The sequence below is a fragment of the Euprymna scolopes genome, chromosome 34 (genome assembly GCF_053919585.1).
Source record: "Euprymna scolopes isolate OS-2025 chromosome 34, ASM5391958v1, whole genome shotgun sequence".
NCBI classification, from domain to species: domain Eukaryota; kingdom Metazoa; phylum Mollusca; class Cephalopoda; order Sepiida; family Sepiolidae; genus Euprymna; species Euprymna scolopes.
The window spans coordinates 1,651,253-1,663,421 of NC_136515.1; the positions used below are offsets into that span (position 1 = coordinate 1,651,253).

The window sequence follows — 12,169 nt, forward strand, 5'->3', positions numbered from 1 at the left end:
CGGAGGTTTAATAGCTAAAAAAAAAAAAAAAATAAATAAATTAAAAAAAAAAAAAAATAATAATAATATTATTATTATTATTATTATTATTATTATTATTATTATTATTATTATTATTATTATTATTATAATAATAATAATAATAATAATAATAATAATAATAATAATAATAATAATAATAAATAAATAAATAAATAAATAAATAAATAAATAAATAAATAAATAAATAAAACATGTACAAGGGAGATCACTCTGTTCACTTCCGGTGTTGCACGTGTCTAAGGGAGATAACTCCGTCGAATATCCGTCATCAGCACACAGCGTCACACACACACACACGCATTTTCTGTCTTTTTTTGTCGTGACTTTTTCTTGATTTTCTGGTCACCAACGTTGTCATTCAGTCTAACACTTCTTTTCTTTCAACAAAACCGCAGCCCTCTGTCGGACGGATATCACCTTCCTTCTATCATTTGTTATTTACTGCTGTTATTATTTTCTTCTTTTCCTCACCATTGATCGTCGAGTATTTTTTTCCCCCTACGAATTCCACGAAAGACCGGCCCTAAAATGCAGGGGGACAAAGTTCCCGTCTCTTATCGAATATGCTCGGCCGTTTTCTATGGACTTTCTTCATTTCTCATCATCGTTGTAAATAAAACGATCCTTACAAACTACAAGTAAGTCACCAAGACACTTTTTTTTATGTCCATCTTGAACTTTTCAGCTTTTAAGATGACTGCATGTTTTGGGGTTTATCACAATTTAATTACTAAACCAGATTAAAAAAAATTACTAGAACTAATTCGATTAAAATAACGTCTTAACGCGTCATATTAAAGTTGAAATCTTCAATATAAAGCTTGGTGCAAGTCGAGAGTTTAAGCAATTTAACAAAAACAAAAATACAGAAAATTTTTATGATGTACGTACCCGTCACTGAACGAAGATGTCATGTTCCAAAAATCAGGTAAATTTATCAAGCCTTTTTTCTTTGTATAGAGAATCATCATTTTTAACGATTTATTGTATATCCTAGCCATTACAGAGTAAATTATATATATATAAAAAAAAAACTGGGCAGTTCGAATTAAGTTCTCACTTCCTCAACATTTGATTTTTAATTATTCAATAATTTAAAATAAAACTACTTATTCAATTTACGTGATTTTTGGAATATGAGATTTTCATTTCGTGGCGATTACGTGCATCGTAAAGATTTTCTGTAATTTATATATATTAAATTAGGTTGAACTTTGGACTTGCATCAACCCTTTCAAAATTTTCCTGCATTCGTTCGTTAATTCGCAATCTTGAAAACAAAGCGGCTCTCTTGAACTTTTCTGCTTTAAGATAGCTGTCGTAATAATTATAACCTAATTATTACTGGTATTGTTTAGTCATGAAATTATTGGGTATGTTTTTTTTACTGCCCACCGTCCTTCGAAAAAGTGTTCAGAAATCAAATATATAACAAATAAATGTTATCAAAGGCAAATTACTCTTCTACCTAACTGGGCAGGCTTTTAGTGTTTTTACTTGGTTCGAAAAACAAGCGTTTTCGAAGGGTACGAAATCTTAAGAAAAAAAGGCACTTGTGCAGTTTAACCAAGGCATTAAAAAAATGAAAATATCGAAAAAAGATTATATTGTACGTATCCGTTTTGAACTGAAGGTCTCCGAAAAAAAAATTTCACTTAATTTGATCGAGTAGTTTTTTTTTTTTTTTTTTTTTTTTTTTTACAGCGGAGAAACACGTTTTTATGAGAACGCGTTGAAGCCAGACATCTTGGATTTTTTTTTCTTAATTTTTGTTTGGAGTTTAGAAACGTCACGCGGAGATAACTCCAGTTAAAGCGCCGACACTCCCTCCCCATCTTTAATAACTAGCTTTTTTTTCCTAAAAATTGAACCTTTTGCTCGTTATCATAAATTGTTTTTTCGCTGTAAAACAACAACAAAAAAAATTACTTGATGAAATTAAGTGAAATTATTTTGGTAAATTTTCAGATTAGGTTTACCTCCACAATTTTCTTTTAAATGACGACTTGTGAAGGTTTTCGACTATGCTGAATACGAAAATCACATTGAAATTTTGCAGAAATAAGTAGTTATCGAGATATAAAAAGTTGTATTATGCATTGTATTCTTGAGCGGCCATCTTTTTTTACGCGCGTGCGCCATAAACAAATCTACTCATGTATGACCGACACTGCCACTTACCGGAAACACTTTTCTTTGATTGTCCTCCCCCCCTTTTCAACTTAGCGGAAAAATCCACTTTTCTGAAACTAAGAATGGTGCCCGCAATATATATATACTAGCAGGACCCGTTAACCAGCGTTGCCCGGTGGAAGCATGCCCCTCTCCTTGTAAAAAATTGAACTACGATTATTGTTGGTGGCCAATCACCAATGTGCTAATATTAAGAACGGGGTTCGGAATAGACACCCCATTTTATGAGGGAATGGGGGGGGGCTATCCAAGTATTTGCCCCAAGTTCAACCTTGGTATGATGTCAGCATACTCACCCATAAAGAGTATAAACCCCTCCCAAAAATTGGGTGGAGAGTAGTAGTACACTTTTGTTTTTTACAGTAAATGACAGTGCATAATGCATGTCATTATATCTCAAAAACTGCTTATCTCCACCAAAGTTAAAATAGATTGTCTTATTCAGCATAGTCTAAAACCTATAGAAGTAGTCAGTTTAAAAAAAATTTTTTTTTTACATGGTGGTCACCACTTATCAAGGCCCAGGAGCCACTCGGGGATAAGGGTTATTGTGTGTACAGTAATCAATGGGATAGTATCGTAGTAATAGTTAGTATTGTCGATTTGATAAGGTGTCATTACTTAAGGGGGTCGGTTCATCAGGAATTTGTTTGTGTTGTACTTGAAGACATCGAAGTTGAAGTCGGAGGGGAGGGGGAACAGACAAGCGGCAGAGAATTCCACAGGCGTGCACTGCTAAGAAAGAAGCTTTGTTCATGGAATCTACGTTTTGATTTAGGCACGGATAAAGAGTGGAAAAAATTATTGACAGTGGTTTCAGCTAATCGGGTGTTTTTCGTGAAAGATTTAAAGGAAATAATGTAGTTGGTGCTAAGGTAAAAAAATAAAAACAAAATGCTTGAGTAGTGTCGAAAACACTTTGATGTAGAGGACTAATACAACTCTCTTTTATGAAGAAAATCAGCGGACGTTTCTGAAAGTGTCCCCCCCCCTCCTCGTAAATTCCACAATTTACTTTTTTTTGTTTCTTTTTTTCACATTAATCTTATCAATGACAAACTTACCTTTCAGATAAAAAAAAAAAAATCAAAATTGACAAAAATAATTTTTGTTTATGACTTTTTTCATCGGGGATCAGTTTTCAATTATAACGTTCTACTAAATTGAACATGTACTTTGTGACCATCACTGAGAAAGATATTTTCACAATAATACTACTAAAATATTTTCACTAAAATTACTACTAAATTGGACATGTACTTTGTGACCATCACCGAGGAAAATATTGTGAAAATATTTTTCTCAGTGATGGTCACAAAGTACGTGTTCAATTTAGTAGAATGTTATAATTGAAAACTGATCCCTAATAATAACGGTCATGGAAAATTGTTTAATCTGAAAAATAATTTTGTAATTGGTGAGATGAACATGAATAAAGTGTAAATTGTGTAATTTTGAAGCGGGGGGGGGGGGTCAATTTCCAAAATGTCCGCCAGAGATTCGTTCATATATGCATCTCATAAGTTTTGACATTCGATCGAATATTTTTTATGAAATCAAATCATTAAAGGAAGAAAGTTGCGACGATTATTATTTTTTTTTTATTTATTTATTTTTTTTTAATGTAGAAAGCAAATGTTTTACAAACGTTATTATAACATGTACTGTTATAAAGAAAAAAACAAACAAAAGAGAAATAGTTGCTGCAGCTTATTTTGTAAATATTTTGTGCAACTGGAAATATTATTGGATTCGTTAATCATCTCGAAAAACCATACCATATCACTTACTGCTAAATCAAAGGAAAAGGTGCCGCCGCTTCATTGCTAAATGTTTTCATATAATGTAAGTATTGGTGGTTCATTGGTTTTCTGTTAATACTCCGTTACGGAGAACAGTTTTTAATCATTTACTAAGACATCAGTTCATTATAACATCACTTAATTTAGGATGTTGAAACTGGATATGATAGAAAGAAAGCTGCAATGTAATTTTTTTTAATGTAACAGTATGTAAATAATGTTAATCTAAATATTGCGCAATGGCATGTGTAGCTGTAGATTAAATGGCGTGGTTAATTTTTGTAAACATTAGTCTGTAAAATAGAGGAAAAGCAACTATAGAGAAGTATAAATGATTTAAAACAATGTGTGGCGATTGAGCTGCCATATTGATAAGGGCTGCAGTGTTCGTTTTTTGTATCTTGTGTATAATAGATAGAATTTCATGGTCACAGCCAATGAGAATAGGCGGAATGTTATTGGGGAGAAATCATTATTCTCGAATAGTGAAGTGTAATGGTAATTGTATGTGTGTTTAATCCAGTTGATAAGGGTGTCGAATCAATATAGTTATAATGTTTATATATTTACCTGGTCTTTACTGGGAGAGTGGGAGGACTCCTCAAGTAGAGGGGAAAATACAGGCTACTTTGTCTATAGATCTTGGCAATCATGATGATGTTGCTCGTAGGAAGTAAGATAGGATTTTATTATAACAAATAAATGTGTCAGTAACGGTGTTCGAAAGTTACATAAGATGTTGAGTGAAAGTTTAAACAAATTTTTATGTGGCATGTTATTGCAAACCTACTGTAATTTGGTCGAGAGGGGAATTTCTGCAATCAAATTATTATATATGGGATATATATATATATATATATACACTCCTATATATATTTTTTTTTTTTGTGTGTGTATTGATATTCATTTTAAAACCCCTTTTTTTTTTTTTTTTTAAAAAAGAAATACAACTTTGTTATGCATGGATCATGGAATTGCATTCATCTGCAAAATGTATATTTATTTATTTATTTAAAATTGTACAGAAGTTCAGAAAAACATTGGTACCGTCGGTACCAATGTTTTTCTGACCTTCTGTACAATTTTAAATAAATAAATATTAAGCTTTTATATTGAAAAAGGTTTTTCTTTGTAATCGAGCACTTTGTTGGAATTCTTTCCTAAAAAAACAGTAAACAAAAAAAAATATATCTTCTAATTAATTAATAATTATTCATTTATACCTACAGACACTAGTGTTTCATGCTTATGTAATCATCAGTGTAGGGTAACAATTCCTGCCGGTTATGAGATACAAACCCAGCCACGAAACTATCTTTGTTCCATTTGTTGAGCCTCTACCCCAGGGCCACCAAACAATTGCTATGGGAATGAAGGGAATTATATATTTTGAACTTTATATATATATATATATATATATATATATATATAATATACTTCTATAAATTTTTTTTGTGTGTATTGATATTAAAAACCCTTTTTTTCTATTTCTTTAAAAAGAAAATACAACTTTGTTATATATGGATCGTGGAATTGCATTCATCTGCAAAAGATCTAGCTAATTTGCATATTCTTTTAAACATTCATTTTGATTAATTCTCTAATAGTTTTTTTCAGTTTTCGCATGGGATGATCATCTTTAGTTAACTATTACGTATAATTATATTCATGCAGATATTCTACATGATTTATACTTGTGTAATATTTGTGTAAAAAGGTTATAGTAAACACAAACCTTTTTCTATATATATATATATATATATATATATATATATATATATAGGGTGTCCCAAAAGAAGCTGAATTGATCAAATATAAGATAGGACAATAGAAGCATCAAACTAACAAAAAAAGATTTCAGAGCATCTAGATTAATCCTACTTAAGTCATCATGAGTTGTAACATCATCAAGGAGTTGATATTTATTGTAGAGCGGTACTTAAATTTCAAATCCGTCAGCTTCTTTTGGGATACCCTATATTTTTTTTAAAAATTTTGCCTACCAAACTCCTTTGTCAGTTTTTGGTCTACAGACATTAAACTTAATATATAGGGTATTCGATCCCATGTAAACCTTTATATTTGGGCTTTAGCCGGGAAAAATCTGTGCAAAAGTGTGAAAATTAAAAAAATGAAATTTATCAGGTGAAGGTCGAACGGCAGCATTACGAATATGCATGCGTACCGTAGTAGCCATCGGTTCATATTTATATTAAACACAAACCTATTTCTATATATATTTTATGTATGTGTATATATATTTGTTTAACAAATTTTGCCTACTGAACTCCTCTGTTGTTGGTCTACAGATATAAAACTTAATATATAGGGTATTCGAATCTATATGAAACTTAATATTTGGGTTTTAGCTGGGGAAAATCGGTGCAAAAGTGTGAAAATTAAAAAAATTAAATTTGCTTGGTGGAGGTCGAATGACAGCATTACGAATATGCATGTGTAACATAACAGCTATTAGTTCATGTTTTCATTGTTAGCATTGCAGCTAACATGTCATCATAGGTCAGGCATTAACGTCACAGGAAAAAGTAAATCGTAAGTTAAATGTTTTGGTTTTGATTCTCTGTTGTGGTGCACGAGTCATATTTTTTTTTTTTATTTACTTTTGAAATCGTTAATATATATTGCGTCCGATATAATCTATAAATATAAAAGCGAAAATGTATGTATGTATGTATGTGTGTTCGCTTTTTCTGTGTGTCTACAAAAGGCTTCTTTCAGAGAAGCGGTCGCTCGCTTAACAACTTTTAAAAACTTTTTATATCACATACAAATCATAATATCTCACAGTTAACAACGAAGCTCGCCTGTCTATTTAATTTGCTCGATTTTGGAAGATAAATATTCAATATTTGTCGCTCGCCGCATGTGGGTTAGTCTTTTTCCTATAACATCTTGGGGGCTAGGAAAAAGGCGTTCGGCAGTAAATGAAATCCTGCAGTCAAACTGACCTCATTAACTCATTAAAACGAGCACCTGCTAAATCCAAGTAATTAAATAAATTCAGACGTGTTTCCGTAAGCATGTCGCGGTGGGGCAATGGTTAACGTCGCACATTTTTTTTTTTTTTTTTTTTTTTTTCACAACTTTGCCTCAACGGTTCGGGTTCGGTTCTCATACTGACTTTTTTTTTTTTAACCCCCCCCCCAAACACACGGGCAACGCCGGGTACCCCTCGCTAGTATGAAAATAAATATGAAATCTGCATCAATCAAAATATCATATTTAAGCGTAATTTACAACCGGGCAATGCTGGGTGACCTGCTAGTGTGTATATATATGTTGTTTTGGTAAAATGTTTTTCAATTATATTTCACTCTTTGTGTATATCAATCCTTTTTGTTTAGAAGCTCAATGTCTGTTGAATAGAACAACAGAGCATTTCATCTTGCAGCATTATATTGTCATGTATTTTTTTTTCTATCTAAGCAAAGAATTTCTGTTTTTTCTGAAGAGTATATGCACAAAAAGAGACAGTATTGACATAATAATAATAAGTGTTTCTGCATAGCGAAACGGATCTGTAAAAACATGTAACGGAATTTTAACGTGCTGGAGGAGCTGCTTCGCATGAAAAATAAATATTTGGATCTTGGAATGTAACTATACTGTTAATCTTTGTGTGTGTATATATATATATATATACATACATACAAACATATGTGTGTGTGTGTGTGTGATTTCTTTGTTTGGTTGCGGTACTGTTTTTCAGCTAATTGAATTACCTTAATGCTAATTGGGAATAATTTTTCCTACAACTATGTCATGTCCCCCAAATGGGGAGTGACAGATATTTAAAAAAATATATATTAGCTTATATATATATATATATATATATATAGAGAGAGAGAGAGAGAGAGAGTAATAGACGAGAGGTCTAAAAGAGCAAAGTTTCAATTAATGTATGGATACTTTAAAAGTGCTGTGCCCAAAGTACTGCAGATATATAGGTAAATACACCGATAGTTTACCAGAGCTACATTAATACAGAGAATAAAAGAACAATAACTGTGAAATTATAAATCAGTTTCAATTAATGTATGGATACTTTAAAAGTGCTGTGCCCAAAGTACTGCAGATATATAGGTAAATACACCGATAGTTTACCAGAGCTACATTAATACAGAAAATAAAAGAACAATAACTGTAAAATTATAAATCAGTTTCAATTAATGTATGGATACTTTAAAAGTGCTGTGCCCAAAGTACTGCAGATCTATAGGTAAATACACCGATAGTTTACCAGAGCTACATTAATACAGAGAATAAAAGAACAATAACTGTGAAATTATAAATCAGTTTCAAAAGATGTATGGATACTTTAAAAGTGCTGTGTCTGAAACGATTTTGTTTCTCTTTTTGAATCTGATTTATAATTTCACAACAATTTGTTCTTTTATCCTGTGTGTATCATTCAAACACTACTGTGTTTGAATAAATGGTTAAGTGTCAGTTTTAGTAATTTAGAACTACTTTAAAGCTTCACTGCTCACTCATTTTTCAACCAAATTTCAAACAATTATTACAGTTTATAGAACACCTTCTCAGCTAAAACAAAAGTAATGATGAATTTACTGGTGTTCAAAATCGTAAAAATTCATAAGGAAGTGAGCGACGTTTTTTATGACTGGTTTCCATAGCAATCATGTCACTTCAGTGACTAGTGTTGCTACTAATTCACCGCTCTCACGAAAAGAGAAGTAACAAGTGAAACGGAGAATGAAAGCCGACGAGTGCCATACATTGTTATTACATATGTGTATGTTATGTTTATGGGGGCAAAAAAATAAGACTGAATTTAAACAAAGAACAAGTGAATTTACTGGAAGCCTGCAAAAATCATGGATTACAATAGAAAAATGTGAGCATGAAAATAATATGGTTAAACTTAAAGATGGAAAAGAAAAGGACAAGATATTCTAGTAAAAAATATAGTAAATTTATAACTTAAAATATTGCAGAATTAAGAATTTTATTTTTAAATTCAATTTAACATTATATAATCAATTCTTAATGCTGCAATATTTTAAATTATAGATTTATTATTTTTTTTTTTTTGCTAGAATATCTTGTCTTTTTCTTTTCCATGTTTAAGCTTAACCATATTACTTTTCATGCTCACACTTTTCTAATTTTATATATATATATATATATATATATATATATTAATTTTATTTATACAAACATTAATGGCTACATATGTGCATACATGTTTCTGTAATCACCCACGTTGGGGGATTACGTCTTCAGGTCAAGAATTATCATAGAAAGTGATATTCCAACCAAATACATTTTCCTATTTCGTTTATCAAGTCAGAATGCAACCTGGGTGGGAGTCATAAAAACGGTTAGAGGACAAGTGAGGTCTTTGAAGATAGTAAACATCTTTTTCATTTCCCTTTCCCCCAATCCAACCTATCTTTTGGTTTTTATGGCATAAGGTACTTGAGAATTTAGTTTTTTTGTCTTGGAGTCTGTAAGTTAAGAACATTAGCCATGGTCACTACGTACTGACCGGTGCCTTTCAATCTACATCCATCCACACACATACATGCAACACACACACAACACACACATACACAGACACCGCCACACACACACACTCACGTTAATACATATATTCAAAAGCGAATCTATGATGTTCGCTTTTATTTTACTCAAAACACACGTACTGAAACTAGGCAATAACTCTAAACTACGCATGAATAAAGTTAAAAATTACAATAAGGTAAATAAACCAAAACAAAAAATGAATAAAGAAAAACAAAATAAAATCAAATAAACAAACAAAATATGAATAAACATAAAACATGTACATATATATATTAATATATCAATATACTTATAAACGCCTACACTTTGCTACACCCGCGCATATATACACACACATACAGAGACAAATAATGGCATTTTTCTTTACTTCAGTAGCGTGGTAACCCCTTCATATATGAAATAGTATGCTCCTACACTCCAGACGGGTGTGTATATATATATATATATATATATATACACACACACATACATACATACATACATACATACACACACACACAGATACATATAACATACATATAAACAACATTCGGACATCCATACATTCTTGTAATCTATATTGTTACAACAATCATATACAAGACAGCCTATTCTAATAGTTCAGAAATATATATGCATATACATACATATACACATACAAATACATCCAAATACTAACATACACACAGATATATAGATACACACACACACACATACACATATATATATATATATATATATATATATATATGTATATATAAACATACATGCATACATAAAATACACTTATACATACATACTCACACAAATATAGACATATATATATATACATGTACCCTGCCACCAAATGATACATCTAAAGTAGAAACAGACATGAATACATTTACCATATAAATTCCCCTTTCCTATCAAACTCCACACGCATAGTTATATTTCATGCCCCCACCCGCTTGTTACATTTTCCTAAGTTTTAGGTTTTTTTCCGTAAAAATTTATACTACGTAAAAATTTATATTGAATTCAGCATGAAGTTCATAGGCCTATCTTCATATTAAGCAAGCACTCTTTCGATGGTTAGGCAGATATACATAAGATGTATAACGATACAATAATAATATATAATAACACATGACAAAAATCAGAGTATTTAGGTTATACAAGCTTATATATTGTAGTACTTACCTTCATCTTTATTTATTCACCCTAATTTCTTTATCCCCTTTTCTTTCATTCACCCTTCATTCCTTACTTTCTTTCATTCACCCTTCATTCCTTACTTTCTTTCATCTATTTATTCATTTATCCTTTTTTTTTTTTTAAATTAATTTTCCTACCCAGGTATATAAAGATCATATATCCATACATGCATACACCCAAAATTACCCATATGCATACATTACAACGAGGTTCACCCAAAACAATCTATTACTCGTTTGGTTCAAATATACCTTCATACAGGTACTTATTTAGGTTAGTAATATTATAACTGTTTGATGAAGTAGAATATTAAGCGACTTACGTAATCCATACGGGTATGATCATAGTTGCGACCTCACTTATCCTCTTTGTGGGGGAGGGGTATGGGGGTTAGTTGTACTTATAGTTGTTCTGGTCTACTAATTTAGAGTTCTTTAAGTGCGTGTGTTCTGAAATGTTTGCAGGATATAGCAGTTTCTTGTTTAATATTTAATAATTTATCTCTGTCTTTAAACCTAGTTATCTCAAGTTTTTCTGATAAGCATAATGGACATGGTGAGATCAATGAGTGGCAAGTATTGGCCCTCCTAATAATCTTCCATTCTATACTAGGTGTTTTATTTTCTCTAATTAATTTCCAGTAATATAACGATAAGGAAGTGTCCTTTTCATATGTTTGATTACTCATCGAGCGTGTATATCCCCAGAATCTATTTTTGAAAGTCATTTGGGTACTCCCTATGTAGAATCTTTCGTCCCTTGGGTTCTCTACCGGGAATATCCTAGCTTGGTATACCACTGATGAGGTCAGACATTCATTTTTTATTGGGCATTCCTCAGGCTTTTTACAGTTACATTTATTCATATATATATATATATATATATATATATATATATATAAAACCTGATCGCAGTATTTTAAATTACAGTGCTTGTATGGAGCTGTCTCAATGGCTTGCCATTTCGGATCTATGGTCTACCCTTTGCCAAACTTTCACAAAACACTCGTTTGGCTACAACCACTATCAACAATTCTCCCCTCTCTTTGTATAAATCTAAACACAAATTCCATGAACAAAGTTTCTTTCCTAGAACTGCCTGCCTGAGAAACTTTGTTCCGCTGGTCTGCTTTTTAACTGATTGTCTTCAAGTCTAATGTAAACAACTTCTTGCTGAGCCATTCCCTTAAATAATCAAATTCTACCCAATTTCTACCACTTTTTTTTTTTTTTAAACACAAGTTGTTTATTGATCCCCCCCCCCCCTGACAAAAGGAGCGTGGACTTGTAAATTCACCCTTGTCCGTTCGTCCGTCTGCACTTTTCTCAATAACTATGCCTTCAAATATGTTGAAATTTTGCACAAACATTAAACATGATATGAGT

At 31.4% G+C, this 12,169-nt stretch overlaps 1 protein-coding gene across 1 annotated transcript in view; it reads left to right on the forward strand.

The window, feature by feature from the left end:
• The first annotated feature begins 302 nt into the window (after positions 1 to 302).
• Positions 303 to 12,169, forward strand: part of LOC145259075 (solute carrier family 35 member D2-like protein) — a 148,563-nt gene continuing 136,696 nt past the window's right edge. The window contains exon 1 of the mRNA XM_080116706.1: positions 303 to 680. Within this exon, the coding sequence (XP_079972832.1) occupies positions 571 to 680 (110 nt within the window). The 5' untranslated portion in view covers positions 303 to 570. The remainder of the gene's footprint in view (positions 681 to 12,169) is intronic.